The sequence below is a fragment of the Ranitomeya variabilis genome, chromosome 8 (assembly GCF_051348905.1).
Source record: "Ranitomeya variabilis isolate aRanVar5 chromosome 8, aRanVar5.hap1, whole genome shotgun sequence".
Classification (NCBI taxonomy): Eukaryota; Metazoa; Chordata; class Amphibia; order Anura; family Dendrobatidae; genus Ranitomeya; species Ranitomeya variabilis.
Window position 1 is genome coordinate 49,066,913 of NC_135239.1, and position 19,687 is coordinate 49,086,599.

The 19,687-nt window shown below is 42.1% G+C and overlaps 1 protein-coding gene across 4 annotated transcripts in view; it reads right to left on the reverse strand.

The window, feature by feature from the left end:
* Positions 1 to 210: 210 nt before the first annotated feature.
* DPYD (dihydropyrimidine dehydrogenase) overlaps positions 211 to 19,687 on the reverse strand; it is a 1,626,828-nt gene continuing 1,607,351 nt past the window's right edge. For all 4 annotated transcript variants that reach the window (XM_077278231.1, XM_077278232.1, XM_077278230.1 and 1 more), the window contains 2 exons: positions 5,803 to 5,943; positions 211 to 666 (listed from right to left, as the gene is read on the reverse strand). In XM_077278231.1, coding sequence (XP_077134346.1) covers positions 496 to 666; positions 5,803 to 5,943 — 312 coding nt within the window. In that variant the 3' untranslated portion in view covers positions 211 to 495. The remainder of the gene's footprint in view (positions 667 to 5,802; positions 5,944 to 19,687) is intronic.

A 19,687-nucleotide genomic window follows, 5' to 3' on the forward strand; every position in this document is an offset into this window, starting at 1 on the left:
TGTACTAGGGATTAAGAAATACATTATGTTTTATCAGTGGACGCACTGCACAAAGTACTTAATCCAGTATTAAATCCTCATTGTAAATCTACTGTCTGTATACAAACAGTAATTCTTCCCTTAATGCTTTGTTTTTTTTCTCCCAAATAACTAATTATGTCTGACAATTTTCAGCTACAAAGGAAATATGAAGAGAGGAAGGCACTCATACCGTATTATATGATGGATTTATTTACCGCTCTGCTACAAAATTAACCGTTTTCAAGTTACTATTGCAAATACCAATACATGCGTATACGATAAAGGCACATAATCATCAAACGAGCCTCCAACTAACGCAACATAATTTTTTCCTAAGATTATAATTAAAAGTTTGCTATCTTTGCTTTATCATTTTTATCTGATGATTGGATTTCAAATGATGTATGATAATGAGGCAGTAATCCAGCCGTGGCATCAGCGAAGTTCGCCACATCATTTGCTGAACTAACGACCTTAACACACTGGATTCACGGTGAGAGGAAGGCCTCTTTTTGGTACATAAGGTGTTGTCCTGGTAACCATTCTGATGCAGTCAATAATAGGGCACACGCTGAAGCACAGAGTGCAGCCCGTACAGCTGTCAGTGACGGTGGGCAAGTGGGTCTTGGGATCAAACTCGATAGCCTGGAAGAAGAAATAAATGGTTTCAATGTCAATGTAACAAAGGTCACCGGTGTCCCAATTTGTGTCCACATTTTCATTAAAAAGCCTGTTTGAGACTAATGTAGGAGCTTACACTGTCGTCATGGAAACAATTTAGTTGCAGAAAAAAATAAGATTTCTGCTAAATGTGTATGTTGGAGGAACAACTTCATAAACTATAGATAACTATAATAATCACATCAACAGAAAATAATAATAATGAGAGTTTGAAGAAGAAGAAAATTATATTCTTAAATGAAAGGATCCTTTTCTGTTCTTATTCATTAACAAATATATTGAGTAGAGACTTTGCATGCTAAAGTAAAGGCATAGCCATAGTGTCACTGTTATACAGATTAGATAGATAATTTTAGTGAAGAAATCGGTGGTTGTTCTTTAATCAGTATTGCAGATTTGATGTATTAAAATGTAGGTGGAAAGGGGACAGGACTGTGGGTAGAGACTTTGGGTATTTCTGGTCCCTCTGTCAGCCTCTGATTTCTGTGTGACCAGTCACTGCTTTGTGAGTGACCCTCCTAATGTTTGAAAGTTTTGCTTGCGCAAATTGATCTCCCAGTGGTCTTTAATAAATTGGTGCTGATGGCAGTGCATGTACAGATTGACCTTCCGGCTATCTTCAGTAAAATAGTGCTGGTGGTGGCACATGCACAGATTGACTTCCCAGTAGTGTTAAAAAAAAAAAAAAAAATTGGCACTGTTGGCGTCACATGCTTATATTGAGATGTAAGCTCAATGATGTCCTTTAGAAATTAAGTTGAGCCAAGATGTCAATCTGCACATTTGTGAACAATGGCGCCATTTGACTGAAACCCACCAGAAGATCAATATCTGCAATACTCACCTGGTGTAAACTTTCAAACAAGAGGCAGGTCACTCACAAATCAGTGACCTGTCAGACACCAGGGACAGGCGGAGAGACCAGGGCCGTAGTTTAAGGCTACACCCACAATGCTGATTAATAAACAACTACCATGCAGATTTCTTTACCAAACGTATATATTTAACCACTTTTCGACGTTGTAATAGTACGCCCATGTCAGAATCCCTCCCTTTGATGTGGGCTCCGGCGCTGAGCCCACATCTTTACCAGCACATGTCAGCTGTTTTAAACTGCTGACATGTGCCTCTAACAGGGGCTGTTAACCCGTTAATTGCTGCTGTCAAACTCTTGACAGCGGCATTTAACTCTCGCTTCTGGTAAGCACGCCAGAAATCCCGCCCATCAGTGACTCCATCAAGTGATTGCAGCAGTCACTGATGGGTCGGTGTAGCAACTAGATGTTAGGTGTCGAGTTCCCACCGCTGCACAGGGGGAATCTTGAACCACCACCGCTGCAGTCTCCCATTCTTCTCCAGCCGCAGTGGAGTCTGCTCAGCAGAGACGTCGGTCCCAGCATCTGGCTCAAGCAGATACTCTGCGCTTGGTTGCAGCTGCTCTTCCAGGCTCAGCTATTTTAGCCAGTACTGGTCAGCGGCGAGTCCTGCTTTCCCTTCTGAGCATGCCCAAAAGAAGACGTCTCATTGGAGGTCGAGGGTCACACGCTCATGTCCTGTAGCAACTCCCATTGGTCCTCTAGGAAGGTCCTTGTCTGCTGCAGCTATAAAAGGTTCGCATGGCAGCATGGCCATGCGCTAGTATCAGCTTATGTTATGAGCTTTGCTATTTGGTGGTCATGTCTGCTTGTGGTCAGGTTCGGCTGAAATAAGCCCCTAGAATATCGGCACAGTTTTGTGTGTTTGAATTCAGGGCAGGCATATAGCCACTAGAATTTTGGCTCCACCGGGGAGGAGGTGTTTGTGTGCTAAGCTGACTGCATGACCACTGATTGCTTTCTGCTCTGTTAGGTAACTGTGATCCTCTGAGGTTAACAGGGCACAGCGTTTTCCTATCTTGGTGACTCTGTGAAGTAACAGAGTTCGCTTATACTGCCATATAGTGCCGCCAATTGCTAGCAGCAGGTTCCTCTCCTGCACGGTGGACCCCGGGCTGCGAATGCACCTTTAATAACATATATATATTTGGTGCGCTCCACCAGCCCTAACACCAGAGGTCTCCAGCAGGACTCTATGGTTGTCATAGCTGGATTGCTATGAGAACATCCCGGTGGTCGGCGCTCTTAGCAATTGAGCATTTCTACTACACACATACGATCTCATCATCGCCTCTGTGTAGCAGAGCCGATTAGACAACTGCAACTTCTAGTCTCTCAGGTAGACTACTGAAGCATGCAAAAAGTAAAAAAAGTCTTAAAAAATAATAATGATAAAAAAAATAAAAGTTCAAATCACAACCCCAAGCCATCTACTGTATATAGACACGCAGGTCATAGGAAGCTGAATAATATGATACCTTGATATCTGCGATCTGATGTTTTTTTCCAGAGAAATCCATGTTTTTTAAATATGTAAATGAGCTGTTAAAATCTATGTACCAGACAATGATCTCTCTAAGGGTACCGTCACACAGTGAAATTTCCATCGCTGCGACGGCACGATTCGTGACGTCGCAGCGTCGTATGAATATCGCTCCAGCGTCGTAGACTGCGGTCACACTTTGCAATCACGGCGCTGGAGCGATGCCGAAGTCCCCGGGTAACCAGGGTAAACATCGGGTTACTAAGCGCAGGGCCGCGCTTAGTAACCCGATGTTTACCCTGGTTACCAGCGTTAACGTAAAAAAAACAAACAGTACATACTCACATTCCGGTGTCTGTCCCCGGCGTTCTGCTTCTCTCCACTGTGTAAGCGCCATAGCCGGAAAGCAGAGCGGTGACGTCACCGCGTCACCGCTGTGCTCGCTTTCCGGCCGGCAGGCGCTCACACAGTGCAGAGAAGCTGAGACGCCGGAGGACTGACACCGGAATGTAAGTATGTACTGTTTGTTTTTTTTACGTTTACGCTTGTAACCAGGGTAAACATCGGGTTACTAAGCGCGGCCCTGCGCTTAGTTACCCGATGTTTACCCTGGTTACAAGCAAACACATCGCTGGATCGCTGTCACACACAACGATCCAGCGATGTCAGCGGGTGATCAAGTGACGAAAGAAAGTTCCAAACGATGTGCTACGACGTACGATTCTCAGCAGGATCCCTGATCGCTGCTGCGTGTCAGACACTGCGATATCGTAACGATATCGCTAGAACGTCACGAATCGTACCGTCGTAGCGATGGAAATTTCACTGTGTGACGGTACCCTAAGAATCTGCCTCCAGAGCTTATTTTTAATGAGGTGTTACCAGAGTGAGACGCATAATGACTGACCATCTCCTCTCCTGATCTACATGTGTAAATCTAGAAATGGGGATCAGAGTGCACAATAGGGTGACAACATATCGAGGAAGAGTAGGAGTGTTAGGGCTAGCGGAATGCACCGAGTAAATATAGATGTTATTATTGGTGCGTTCGCAGCCCGGGGTCCACCGTGCAGGAGGAACCTGCTGCTAGCAAATGACGGCACTATATGGTGGTATAAGCGAACTCTGTTACTTCACAGAGTCGCACAGAAAGAAGATGCTGTGCCCTGTTAACATCACAGGGGAACACAGGTAACTGCTGAGCTGATGGCAGTCAGTGGTCACGCACTCAGAAGCATACAAAACACTCCTCTCCTGTAGAACTGGAATTCTAGAAGCTATGAGCCAGCCCTGAATACATTCACACAAAACTCCTCACCGGAGGTGCCGGTATTCTAGGGGCTTATTCCAGCCAAACCCTGTCCACATACAGCCGTGACCACAATAGCAAAGCTCATACACATAGCTGCAGCAACTTCAGGACCTTCCTAGAGGACCAGTGGGAGCTGCCACAGTACCTGAGCAACTTCAGGACCTTCCTAGAGGACTAATGGAAGCTTCTGCAGTACCTGAGCATGTGACCCCTGACCTCCAATGAGAGATCTTACCTTGGGAATGCTCAGAAGGGGAAAAGCAGGACTTATTCCCAGAGACGTCTGCTCGCCACTGACCAGTACTGGCTATAATGGCAGAACCTGGAAGAACAGCAGTAACCAGGCGCAGAGTATCTGCCTGAGCCAGACGCTGGGACCGACGTCTCCGCTGAGCAGGCTCCACTGCGGCTGGAGAAGGATGGGAGATCGCAGCGGAGATGGCTCGAGATTCCCCCTGTGCAGAGGCGGGAACTCGACACCTAACAAGGAGAGTGCTGGTTAGGCTCACCTGATGGAGTTGTGACAGGCACAACTCCTATGTAGACATGAAGAAAACTAGCTGCTGCTGCCCCGTGGTTGGTGAATAAATTCATTGGATCCAGTTTTATGAACACGTAGGTAGGCTGTATTTTTGCTTCTGCTGCTCTGGTGACTGTTCACAGAAAGATGTGGAAAAGTCATGAAGACAAAACTTTGTCTTGATGACATTTCCACAGCCGTCTGTGAACAGTCACCAGAGCAGCAGCAGCAAAAACACAGCCCTCCTATGTATTTAACCTCCTGATCTACATGTCTCACACTGGTCACTCTCCCTTTCATTTAAAATAATCTCTGGAGGCAGATTCTCATGGAGATCTATGTTCGGCCCATAGACCTTAAAAGCTTATTTACATATTAAGAAAAACGTGGATTTCTCTGGTAAAAAAAAACATTGCAGTTATCAAGGTATCATGTTATTCATCTTTCTTTGACCTGCATGCCCATATAGACGGATTAGTAGGGTTGACCCTTCTGCCAGATTTCCTTTAAAGGGACCATGTCGCAATTTGTATTTTTGCATTAATAATTATAGATTATGTAATCATTTATTTTTCAAACAAAATGAAATATACTATTTTAACATTTATATATTTATTTATTTGGAACAACTTAAAAGAATACAAACTTAGGTAGTTTGATATGAATAGAATGCAGCCACATTTTACGGTCCTTATTATGACTGCTATTAGATTATAATATGGTCCCATGTTGATTTCAATTTGATTGTATAGAACGAGAATAGGGGTTACAATATAAATGTTAAAATACCCCCTAGCTCCAGTTTTAAGTAGAAGTTTGTTCCATTGCTGCTAAATTGTATTAAAAATTCTTAATCTATTCTAAAATTTCACACATTAACAATTGTAAAAAATAAGAAAACTAGCATTACCTGATAGCCAGAGTCATTGCAGGTCATGTAGCACTTGCCACAGTTAATACACATCTCTTCATCAATCAGAGCCACAACTTGTTCTCTTATGTTTAATTCACCATATGATCCAATATACTGCAATGCTCTGCCAATTACATCCTGGAGAAGAAGACAGAGTACATATTAAACTGATTTACTTTTTCTTCTGTAGGGTAATTAAACTACACACAAAATCACATTAAATGGAAACATGTTCACTTGTGGCTTATTTTAAGTAGATTGACTTAAATTTAACTGCTTAGATGCCATAACTGCAAACAAAGAAGAGGAAACCACAAGCGCCAGTTTTACCCAACCTCCTATCCTGACTTGTTGAAGAGATATAAAAGCCCTGTCCTTGGTCCTGAAGTCTATTATTGCTATCCCCAGATATGCTAGCTCCGCCAAAGATTGAAATTCTATAGTTCTAATTACAGGGATATGAAACCATTTTTCTATTTTACAAGCTACTGAGCAACCATGGGGATGAGACTTTTATACTAAATACATAAAAAGTAGAAATGAGCAAATATATTCGAGGGGAATTAAATTCTACTTCAATATTACAAAAATCTGTATCTGCCAAAATGCAGATTATTTAAAATCGCTTCTTTGTGGATTCAGCAAAATGGTGGCCTCTGGGCTCCATTTATCTGAACCGTAAAGAACTCTTAAAAAGTTAAAGGATAAAAAAAAATCCTAATATGTACTTTACCGCTCACCTCTGTGGCTCCTCTATTCTACTGTAAGCTTTTCAGTTCTCTTCATATTTTGTTATCACTGCGTGCACTGAAATCCCTGAAGGGTCGTGCTGCACGTTGTGATGTCATGGCGTCACTTTTTGTGCACTTGTAGCGAACCCTCCTGGACCTCATTAGCACTAACAGTTCATAACTATTGTGAGACTGCTCGGAGATTGGGGATTCTGCGCTTGCGGGGGTGATAAGAAGATGATCAGACGGGGGACTGTAAGGAGATGGGGGCCGAATAGATGAGCGGGAAGGTGAACAAAAACACTTTTTTTTATTTTTTACATCTTGTGTTTCTTTTCTCTGGGGTCTGGAGAGACCCCATAACATAATAAAGGACCCTGGAATTATGGAAAATAAGTTCTACGAAAAACAGATTTCCTTAGAAAATCTGTGTGAATGGGTGAATTTGAATTGTGCTTGATCTGCTCATCTCTAGTTCCTCACAACCTTCTCCTGGACATTACATTGATCTTGTCACAATTCCTCCTATCAGTGTGTCTAGACGCAATGAATGACAGTTCTGCAGTCCAATCTATGACAAGGGAATGCTGGGCTGTCAGTATGGTGATAGACAGCTCAGCTGTTCAGTTGGATGCTGGGGCGTGCTGAGTTGTCAGTGTCTTAAGTGACAGTTTAGCCATCCAATCAGACCCAGGGTATGTGGCTTTATTCAAGTGTCACTTGTTCAGAGTAATTACCTGGTTATTTATGTGCACACGCTGCGGATTACTCTCCAGATTTTTCCGGACTGATTTTGGTAAATCCGCAGGTAAACCGCACTGCGGATTTCCTGCGGATTTCCTGCGTAATTATCTCGGATTTACTGTGATTTTTTTTGCAGATTTTGTGCAGATTCCACCTGCGGTTTCACCTGCGGATTCCTATTATGGAGCAGGTGTAAACCGCTGCAGAATCCGCACAAAGAATTGACATGCTGCGGAATAAACAACGCTACGTTTCCGCGTGTTTTTTCCGCAGCATGTGCACTGCGGATGTTGTTTTCCACAGGTTTAGATGGTACTGTAAACTCATGGAAAACTGCTGCAGATCCGCAGCAAAATCCGCAGCGTGTGCACATACCTTTAGAATGCTCCCAACTGTAGCTTTGCTCAAGCGTTGTGTGTTTGCTCTGTGTTTCAAGTCTTGTATTCTGATCTTTGTTGCTTGACCTCGCATTTGCCTTTGACCTTGCATTTGCCTTTTGTTGTGATCTGCTATTTTCTTAGAACTCTGACCCCGGTTGCTGCCCTAATTATGCCTTTGTCTCACATCTATGTCTATGATGTACCCTCCTGGCTTTTGACCTCGAACCTCTTGACTACCAAAGCTAATGGCTTGTCCATGAGTAGTGACTAGCATCACAAATAGTTTTTTAATGAACTCTTTCCAAAAGTTAGTGTAACTAACAGTTTTGTTATGTCTTTTTTTAATGGAAATGAAAAACCTTAACAGGACATTTTGTTCAGTTTTGGTGTGGTTTTTTTTTTGTTGCTAAGCCAATTTTCTCTCAATAGAGGAGAACTGTAGTAAAAATACTGAAAAAATTGACATGCTTTGTTTAAAAAAAGACACAAAAGAAAAACATGATCCATGTAAATATGACTTCTTAAATTGCATTCATCTTGTTGTTACTGTAAAACACCTCAATTATTAAGCATAAAAATGCAGCTTTTATTTGCTATAGTTTGCATTTTAAGTAAAAGTTCCTCAGAATTGTTAAGTGGTATTTTAAGCAAAAGTTCTCCAAAAGTAGGAAATTCAGTATTTTAAAAATGCATCACAGGTTAAAAAAACAAGAAAAAATAAGGCATAGAATTACTCATATTTTAGAAGTCTCATACAGTTTGCTGCTACTGTAAAATGCTGCATTTTGTTTCCACAGAAAAAATACACAAGATGTATCAAAAAATCCAACATGCGAATAAAACCTAAGGCTTGTATTTGCCAAGGTGCACACTTTAAGCAAAAGCTCCCCAAAAATGTTACTTCACTTACCCTTGTTGAAGCCCATATACACAAAAAAATATATCATGCTTTGGACTTAACCCCTTCATGACATATGACATAAACTTACGTCATATGTCATATTCCTGACTTTGATGTACACCGAACCCACTTCGTTCCCTACACATGATAGCTGATTTAATCAGCCATCAGGTGCTTCTAACAGCCTGCAACTTTAAACCTGTTAAATCCTGCTATCAATCTCTGACAGCGGCATTTAACACGTGCGGGCAGGGGAGCATGTCATTTCACACTCCCATCATCATATCCGTGATGTGATGGCGGGGCGTCGATGGGTTGTCATGACAGCCGGGGGTCTGCAAAAGACCCCCCTGCCTGCTATTACAATCCTTCATTCATAGGAGATCATGATTTTCTCTATAGCAATGATAATGCACTGCAGTGTATAATACAAGTGACCAGATTATCGTAGCTTCAAGTCCCACAAGGGGACTATTAAATACAGTAAAAAGTGAAAAACAAAGTTTTTCAAAGTATGAAAAAATAAAAAAAAACACAAAACTTCAAATCATCTCCGCTTTGGCTCATTAAAAATTATACATTTTTTAAAAAGTAAAAAATACACATACTTGGTATTGCTGCATTTGAAAAAGTCTGATCTATCAAAATACAAAACATATTAATCCTATCGGTAAACAGTGTAACGAGAAAAGGAATCAAAACGCCCAAATTAAGTTGCAACAATGCAATACAATCAAAACATTGCATCTACCCCAAAATAGTATCCATAAAAATGTCAGCTCAGAGCACAAAAAATAAGCACTCAATCAGCCCCATATGCCGAAAAATGTTACAGGTCTGGGAAAATGTCGATATAAGGTCACTTTTTTTCTACAAATTTCTGATTTTTCTTCACCACTTTTAAAAAAATATATATATACATGTTTGGTATCTGCTTACTCATACTAAACTAACGAATCATATTGTCAGGTCAGTTTTTCCATACAGTATAGTGAACATGTTAAATAAAAAAAAACTATTATGGAATTGCACTTTTTTTTTAATTATTTGAACGTTCTTGGAATTTTTTCCCCTTTACCAGTACAGTATATGGTATAATGAATGGTGTGATTTAAAATTACAACTTCTCTAAAAAAAAACAAAAAACTCTCATATGGCTATATTGGGAGAAAAATAAAAAAGTTATGGCTTTTGGAAGAAGGAGAGGAAAGAACTAAAAGTAAAAATGGAAAACGGCCATGTCATAAAGTGGTTAAAAATTCTGAAGTAACGCAGAAACTGGTTGGGTGCCCAGCTATCTCTGATCTTGAAGAAAATAAAATAAATAATTTTACCAGCTCCATTTCATCCAACAAAGTGCAATGAATAGAGGCATCAGCAATAATACAACAACTAATATAAAAGTAAAGACTATTTTTGGGCAAATTGGATGAAAGGTGTCTGGTCATTAAAGAGTTATTTCCAGTAGGGAAATTTGTCATCCATCCACCTGATAGGTGATAACTTGCTGATTTGGTATGGTTTGAACGCCAAGACCAACACAGATTCCAAGAATTGTGAGCTACCTCTCCTTTCCATAAATACATCATATTATCATTATAAATGATCTTTTATATGTATACTCAGGTTGAATGTGTTACTCCTTCTCCATCCTCTGCTGCCTGATCCCTCTGCTCCTCTGTGCATCAGATTGCTGTGGCAATTTGACTCTTTCCTGTGATGTCATTCTCTTTGATCATATAGCCTGGCTCAGGCAGCACAATGCTACCTGAGTTTTCAGGTGGTTACCTTGAAGCTATTAGTGCTTGGAATGTCATCTCTGCTGTATCAAGCATTGCTGTACGTCTTTGCTACTCTGTGGTTCCAAATCTGTTACAGCAATCTCTGCTTTACAGCACTGCTATTCTATAATTTACGCAATGCTATACTCAATCCTACTTTTCAAACTCTAACGCATTGAGTCTACTTTACAACTCAGTTCTCCTACACTGGTTCCCCATCACTAAGTCAACTTTGGTACATAACTGTTCCAGCTCTGGTGCTGGTTTCCAGTTCAGCTTCTCCAGTTTACACTAGGATTTCCCACACAGGATGCACATTAGCGAGAATAATGGCAGAAACTCAAACTTATATAGTTCACACAGCACCTGGGCATCAAAGCATTAGCCCAAAAACAGAGTAAACTATAGCCCAAAGTTTATTATTAAAAAATTACAGATAAATAATTAAATAGATAACAAGTATTATCTATTTAACTATTTATCTGTAACTTTTTATTAATAAACTTTGGGATACAAAGAAGTATTCTGATGAACATTATAGGTGGTGGGGACCTAAAAAGTCATAGAATGAAATAAACATGTACATGTATCTATATGTCTACCCAAACACAACCCAAGTATGGAAGTATATGGATAACTGCATAGCTAATCGGAAAAAACCTCAAGCACCATAAAGCAGTCATGAAATCCAAAGCACTTTATTATAATCACAATCAAGAATAGAAATAGAACAAAATATACCAGACTGTCACGGGTTCCTTCTCTGGTATCACACAATCAACAGAGTAAGAGAATAGTGAACAATTCCATGACCTTTATTTAGGCAAAACACGAAAGGTCCATATATACAATCCATCACACAAAGGATAAAATATTCCAGAACACGAATGTATTTCAGTAACAGGATAAAAGTCCAACAATCCAGCACGGAGGATAACAGTCCATATTCCCTTCTTTCTCTCTGATATGCTCTTCACATCATGGTTCCACATCAGACTGATCTCTGTGTCTCACCTCCCTGATATTTACAAGTCTCCTCCCTCATTCACAGGTCAGGAGGGGGAAGGTCTCAGGGGCTCATTGTTTCAACAAGCTAGGTCAACATGTCATTAGCATATTAGCAAACAACATTGTTCACTGACCCTGTTGAGAGATAACAATACAGAACTGTGGGGAGAATATCAGATGGCAAATAACAACTGATCCTACAAGATACAGTAACACCATGATAATCAGTAAAATAGAAATATAAGAAATATACACACAAATGATACCCACATAGCATATCACCCCATCACAACCTCTCCCCCCTCATAGTAAGTGAGCACGCCATTAGGTCTACACAGACCACTGGCCTGCTCACTTTAGTCCATTTTGCTTCACTGTTTATAGTTCCTTGTACAGTGGCAGGGGTTGCAATAATCATGAGCACTTGTCCATAAAGTCCCGGGTCCTGGCTTTATGGTCATACCAGGTTTTTGACTGGACTGGGCCATTCGCTGATGATCATTAGCCAAGGTAGCTAGCTGGGCGAGACAGTCTCTGAACTCTAGAATGTAGGGAATGATGGGCGTTACTGTATCTGCGATATCTCCCTCCAATTGTTCTTTCAGAAGAAGGAGAGGCCCACGGACCTTCTGCTCCCACAAAATGACTTTGCAACTCCCCAATGTCATTTCCAAGGAGGATATCTGCAGGAAGTCCTCCCATAACGCCAATCCAACACAGTTTTTCTCCAAAACCGAAATCCAAACGTACCAAAGCTCTCTGTATATATTTGCGGACACCCCCCGCCAGGACAATGGGAATTCCCGGGCCCTGGTGAATTGCCTCGGGTCGAACCATACGGGGGTTAGCGATAGTCAGGAATGCCCCTGTGTCTCTAAATCCCGACACTTTGTATCCATCAATTAAGACATCCTGCAGGTGGTAATGCCATTGGTGTGTATTTCTGATGGACAAAGGTCAAAGTCCGTACACTCCAGGAGGGGTATCTATGGTGCCGTGGTCAGTGGTCCACTCTGGTGGGGGTGGTGGTTCCTCTTCCTCAGGTGGGATGGAGGGCACAAGATGCACTGGACGAGGTGGGGCTGCGTGGGGCTCCCTCCAAATCCTTGAGGGACAGCCAGACTGCAAATGTCCAGGTTGCCCACACCCGTAACATCTCCTCTCTGTGATACCCACAGGTCGTGGCTGGAACTGTTGAGGCCCAGGATTGTGAGCTGTGATTGTCATCGGTCTGCGGCTGGGTGGAGGGGCAGTTATAATTAGAAGGGGACGGGGCGCGGTCGAAGGCCGTGGTTCATTGTCCAGAAGCCTCATCCATTGCGGTCAGATAGTAAGGGCTTCATCGGCCAGGGCTGCAGCTCTACCCACGGTGCACGGCGTGCGCTCCCGGACCCATTCCCATACCTCTGCGGGGCACTTGGCAAGAAATTGTTCTAAAAGGAACGCCTGTATAACATCTTCCACAGTAAAGGCATTTTCTGCTTCCAGCCATCTCCGACATGCCTGGGACATCTTATGTGCATACATCCTAAATGATCCCCCCGTAGTGCATGGGAAGTCTCAGAACTTGGCCCTATATGAGTCTGGGGTGATAGCATGGTAATCCAGGATAGTCTGCTTTACAGTGTTATAATCCCGATTCCGCTGTGAGTCAATGGTTCGGTAAGCCTCCGCCAGGCTACCGTTCAGGAGTCCCACTAACAAATGCATCCAGCCAGAGTGGGGCACCTCCATCACAGCACACTGCTGCTCAAAGTCCTTGAAAAACCCCTCCACATCTCCGGAAGCCTCATCAAATGGCTTAAAGTCTGTCTGGGTGATCTGTACAGGCTCCCGGATCGTTGGGTTTACATTCCACATTGCGTTACTCCCTCTTTCAAGCTCCATTGCTTCTTGTCTCTGCTGTGCCCGGCGGGCAGCCTCCTCCTTGTACTCCTGAGAGACGCCTGGGCCCAGAACCGCCATCTCTTCTTTGTACCACACCACCCACTGGCTTTTTGGGGTGGAGTTCCTCATCTCCAGTGCGCGTCCTTCAGACATATGGGGGTAGGTGGTCTGGTTAGCACCCACCAGTAGATTGATTAAGGCCTCTTTAGTCAGTCCCTGGTAGTTCAGGCCCAGGTCTCTGGCTCTCTCCTGTAAACTGGATACAGTCCAATTTCTGTACTCACTCTGTGTGTGGTTCTCCATTAGGTTACGCTCTGTTGATCCCACAGCTGCCACCAGCTGTCACGGGTTCCTTCTCCGGTATCACACAATCAACAGAGCAAGAGAATAGTGAACAATTCCACAAACTTTATTTAGGCAAAACACAAAAGGTCCATATATACAATCCATCACACAAAGGATAAAATATTCCAGAACACAAATGTATTTCAGTAACAGGATAAAAGTCCAACAATCCAGCACAACGGATAACAGTCCATATTCCCTTCTTTCTCTCTGATATGCTCTTCACATCATGGTTCCACATCAGACTGATCTCTGTGTCTCACCTCCCTGATATTTACAAGTCTCCCCCCTCATTCACAGGTCAGGAGGGGGAAGGTCTCAGGGGCTCATTGTTTCAACAAGCTAGGTCAACATGTCATTAGCATATTAGCAAACAACATTATTCACTGACCCTGTTGAGAGATAACAATACAGAACTGTGGGGAGAATATCAGATGGCAAATAACAACTGATCCTACAAGATACAGTAACACCATGATAATCAGTAAAATAGAAATATACACAAAAATGATACCCACATAGCATATCACCCCATCACACAGACGAACAGATACAATGGGGCTAAAAAGATGACAAAGGATGTCATCAGCATCAAGCCAAGCCCAAGGTAAGGTGTATCCCTAGAAAAGGTAATTGCATGCAAGTAATCCGCAGAGTATAAAGTGCAAAAGAGCAATACTGGTGACAACCACTGGCACACACAGCCATGCTAGCCGTACAGACAATCAATAGGTAGTCATGCACATTACCTAGTGCAGATGGCAGAGAGCACACAGGGACACACATCCACCCCGACGCGCGCTTCGGTATGGTACCTTCCTCAAGGGGCGCGCTTACAGGGGACACAGCATAGTCTATTTTTTTGCTATTGCTCTCAAGCTACGCCCTGTTAGTTTCTCCAGTTTTATAGCTGTTCCTTGTCTACCACTGTCGTTCCAACTAGATTGTCTCGCAGCACCAACGTCACTGGTCCGTGCTACATTAGAACTGCTCATGTAGACCAAGGACTCAAAGGATCAACGTCTCCAGGTGAGACTTAACACAATGAATGATTCTAAGAATATCTTGTTAGTATATATATATATATATATATATATATATATATATATATAAAAGTGCTACTGTCTGCCGATGGTAGTTTGGTAACCTTTTGTATGGCTCTGGTATCCTAAAAATACATTTAATGAGCTCTACCAGCAAAAGATGAAAAAGAAAATGGAGCTATGTCCTGAAAATAGATTATTCACTGCAGTACTGTAGTATAATAGGAGTTTCTGCTATTAATAATTCTCGATGTCATGTTTATCAGCCTCTGTCATTAGGATTATAGCAGTTATGGCTTTCCTGCTCCCATCACTTGTGTTGAGATCAAGCCTGCAGCTGCTGAATGCCGAGAACTGCTCACCCATGAAAGAGTCAGCATCTAATGCAAGTGGTCGCTTACTAACTAATGATCCAATAAATAATGTACCTCGGCTTTAGAAATCAGGAGATATTTGTTTACTTCTTTATTTTTAGATGTAGATGAAAGATTTAGTTGTAAGTTTTGATCATCTTACAGAACAGCCTCACAACTAAAAGGCTTTACAGAAACAGAGCTCCTTTTTTTTTTTTGCAAAGTATCAGTCTAATTGTTTGTCAATTTAATTGCACCTTTAACAAACAAAACACTTCGACCCGCATTGGCTTGTTGGCCTCTGTCATTTCAACTGCCAAGTCCACTTTAAAGTTCATATTCCACAAAAACTAAATGGCTTCTGGCTGAAATGGTTCACATGAGAAGCAAGTACCAGAATAAATGAATTATATAGAGAGGTGGACCTTAATGACTTCTTTAATGAATACACATATATACAAAAGTAAATATACAGCGTGCATTTACAGAAATGAACTAAACCTACAACATAATGCACAACTCAAAATAATATTAAACAAGTTCCTTTATTCACAATCATAAAATTCCATATAGCATATACAAAAGGGAAAACAAAAACAAACAGGTGGAAAAGAGGTACGAGGCCGCACAAAGACCAATGATGGTAGATCTTATAGCCAGTCCGGACAATATTATATCCAATTACAACAGTAGTAAATAATATATTAAATATGTTATGTTTCTCATGTGTATATTAAAGGACTGGTCAGATAAATAAATATTTATATATAAAGGTTAAGTGTCAAATTTCTTGTTCATATGTCACCAAATATGTCTATCAATATACTGGTAAAGTACAATTTATTCATATGACAACATAGTGTCTAATGGAGTATAGTCACAGCATAATGAAATTATCCATATACCAGCAAAATGCAATTGGCATATAACATACTATGAACAAATGATGTGCTCCAGTGATTATGGATACACAGGCCCATAAGGCAGATTAAAGAGTGAAAAATGAAAAAAACCAAGTAAGGAAATAAGTAAAGAAATAAGATACTTAACCATATAAGAGGTCCTGTGGCAGCCCGCACCCGCCCGACGCGCGTTTCGCCTGAGCTTTGACGAGGGAAAAGCTCAGGCGAAACGCGCGTCGGGCGGGTGCGGGCTGCCACAGGACCTCTTATATGGTTAAGTATCTTATTTCTTTACTTATTTCCTTACTTAGTTTTTTTCATTTTTCACTCTTTAGTCTGCCTTATGGGCCTGTGTATCCATAATCACTGGAGCACATCATTTGTTCATAGTATGTTATATGCCAATTGCATTTTGCTGGTATATGGATAATTTCATTATGCTGTGACTATACTCCATTAGACACTATGTTGTCATATGAATAAATTGTACTTTACCAGTATATTGATAGACATATTTGGTGACATATGAACAAGAAATTTGACACTTAACCTTTATATATAAATATTTATTTATCTGACCAGTCCTTTAATATACACATGAGAAACATAACATATTTAATATATTATTTACTACTGTTGTAATTGGATATAATATTGTCCGGACTGGCTATAAGATCTACCATCATTGGTCTTTGTGCGGCCTCGTACCTCTTTTCCACCTGTTTGTTTTTGTTTTCCCTTTTGTATATGCTATATGGAATTTTATGATTGTGAATAAAGGAACTTGTTTAATATTATTTTGAGTTGTGCATTATGTTGTAGGTTTAGTTACTTAATGACTTCTTTGCCTGAGACAGAAACTGACCCGATAAACCTTTTATTTATGAAACCAGCTTATATGTCTAATTTATTCACTATTTAGAGATACTGATTTTTTAGTCTCTATTTACATCTTGCTATTTGAATACACTGGGAAAATGAAGCGCCTGGTATATATAGTAAACCTTTACATAGATCTACGTGCACATATACCATACTGGTATACTGTAAGTCAACACAACTTTTTGAATACTGTTTAGAAAAATTTATTATGCATTTATTTTCTTCTGTACAGAAAGATATTGTTAAAAACGTATAGTGTTTGGTATAATTTTTTTTAACAATGGTAGTCAACTGGCAAAGCGTCCCATACTATACCTACAGTGGCATATATAGGTAGTACAGCATGTAACATATCAGCGATTTACCATTATTTTACCTCTATCTATAAGGTGGATCCAACTGGATTCAATATGCAAGGGATTGACTATATTAATCCTCCAAATCTTGGTGATGATCATCATGGAAAATAGTTCAATAGGGAAGCCTTCTATTTAAAATGGACACGAGAGTTCCTCGTGATTTAAATAAGAAACAGTATTTATTACTACACTATTAAAGGGGATATTTGGGACTTTATGAAAAACAAAAAATTTACCTAAGCAATAACAAGCAGGTAATTGCAACTTACCTACCTTTTGTGCATGGCACTGTTTTTCCCTGGCACAGAGCGGCCAAAGACTGGTCCTGCCAGAGATTCAGAAGCCTCTGCTGACTATTACGGCATGTCCCTCCTCCTCCTCTTCTGGGTCCTTGGTTGTTCTGGGGATCCCGTTCCCCACGCATATGCGCTAGGCTGCTTAGGTTGCGGTTGCGGGCACTCGGCTTCTTTATGATGCCGGGTTGCACTGACCCGGAAGCGCTGTCCTGCCTGGGCAGCGGCCTCGGGGTATGTCAGGTCGCTTCCTGCTAGAGGAAGCGCCTGATTATTATTGTGCCTTTCCATGCTCCCTTCAGGTCCACTTAGGTTTCTGTATGTCAGGTCCCAATACGCTTCCAGTGCATGCTCTGCTCAGTCCCTGTACGCTTCCAGTGTGTGCGTGCTCTGCTCTGTCCCTGCAAGCTTCCAGTGCGTGCATGCTCTGCTCAGGCCCTGTATGATTCCAGTGTGTGCGTGCTCTGCTTAGTCCCTGTACGCTTCCAGTGCATGCTCTGCTTAGTCCCTGTACGCTTCCAGTGCGTGCTCTGCTCAGTCCCTGTACACTTCCAGTGCATGCTCTGCTCCGTCCAGGATCCGGTACCCTCTGTGTGAATCCTGCTGTGTCCTGAGTCCCGGGTTTTCTCTGTGACTGCTCCGCCTGTCTGGTTCTCGGTGAGTACCCCGATTCTCCTCACTGTCCTTGAGCTGCCCCTCTGACACAAGCTATCATGGTGTATCTCCCTCCTAGGCTTGCCCCTAATGGTCCCTGTATAGGGGTCAGTTCCACCTGGTCAGCTCGCCTGGGAATGGTCATCACCGCGATCCAGTGGGTCCACTCCAGGAATCATAACACTGACATCATGTCTACAGAGCAGAAGCTTCTTTTACACTCGGTCTATCAACAGGGCAGGACTTCTGACTTCATTCTGATTGATAGCCGGATCCAGCTGCCTAACTGGGTGAGGCAGCTGTCAATCAGAATGATGTCGGAAGTCACGCTCCTTCGCATGAGCAGAGGCAGCTGAATTCCCGGCAGGAGTGGTCTGTGATCGCTGTGTGCTGGGGAAGAAAGGCATCATGCACAACAGGCAAGTAAGTTGCAGTTACCTGCCTGTTAGTACTTATGCACATTTTTTGTTTTTCTATAAAGTACCGGATATACCCTTTAAATTCGCTTGTGGTCATTTTTTTTTCATGCTAATTATAATGAATCCAATATATATATTCTGTGTAATTTCATCCAGTTGTTATATTTATATTTTCTATTAATCTATTTCTTGTTTATACCATTTATATATATTTGGCTATCTATTTATATATGTACTATGTCATTCATTTAAAGGGAACCTGTCACACCCCAGGTGTTTGTAACTAAAACAGCCACCTTGTGCAGCACTAATGCTGCATTCTGACAAGGTGGCTCTTTTAGTTCTTGGTGCTGTAACTGCAGAAATAATCGATTTTGCAATTTTTCCAAAATACCTTGAAATAGTCCTGGGGCAGGTCTTTCCCCCCAATGCAGACGCAGCACCGCCATCACTCATGCCCTCTTGGCACCTGGCACCACCTCCTCAGCGTTGTTTTCAACTTTCCCGGTGCCTGCGCTGTTATCTTATGCCTTGGGCATGCGCAGTTAGTACTGCCCGTCTTCTGACATCATTTGATGTCTTGCTGACTGCGCCTGTGCGGCCACGCTGCCCGAGATCCCGCCCCGCAGTGTCTTCTAACCATTTCATAATTCATGTCAAGCGGCGGAAGAAATATAAATGCTCACAGGTAATTTATATTGTAATGGTTTTGATAAAACATTTAAAGGAAACCTGTCACCCCCAAAATCGAAGATGAGCTAAGCCCACCAGCATCAAGGGCTTATCGACAGCATTCTGGAATGCTGTAGATAAGCCCCCGATGTATCCTGAAAGATGAGAAAAAGAGGTTATATTATACTCACCAGTGGGGCAGTCCGGTCCGATGGGCGTCGTGGTCCGGTCCAGCGCCTCCCTTCTTCATAGGATGATGTCCTCTTCTTGCCTTCATGCTGCGGCTCCGGCACAGGCGTACTTTGTCTGCCATGTTGAGGGCAGAGCAAAGTACTGCAGTGCGGAGGCGCCGGGACTCTCTGACCTTCCCCGGGGCCTGCACACTGCAGTACACTGCAGTAGTCTGCCCTCAACAGGACAGACAAAGTATGCCAGCACTGGAGCGGCAGCGTGAATACAAGAAGAGGATGACATTGTAAGAAGATGGAAGGCCCCGGACCGCGACACCCATCGGACCGGACCGCAGCG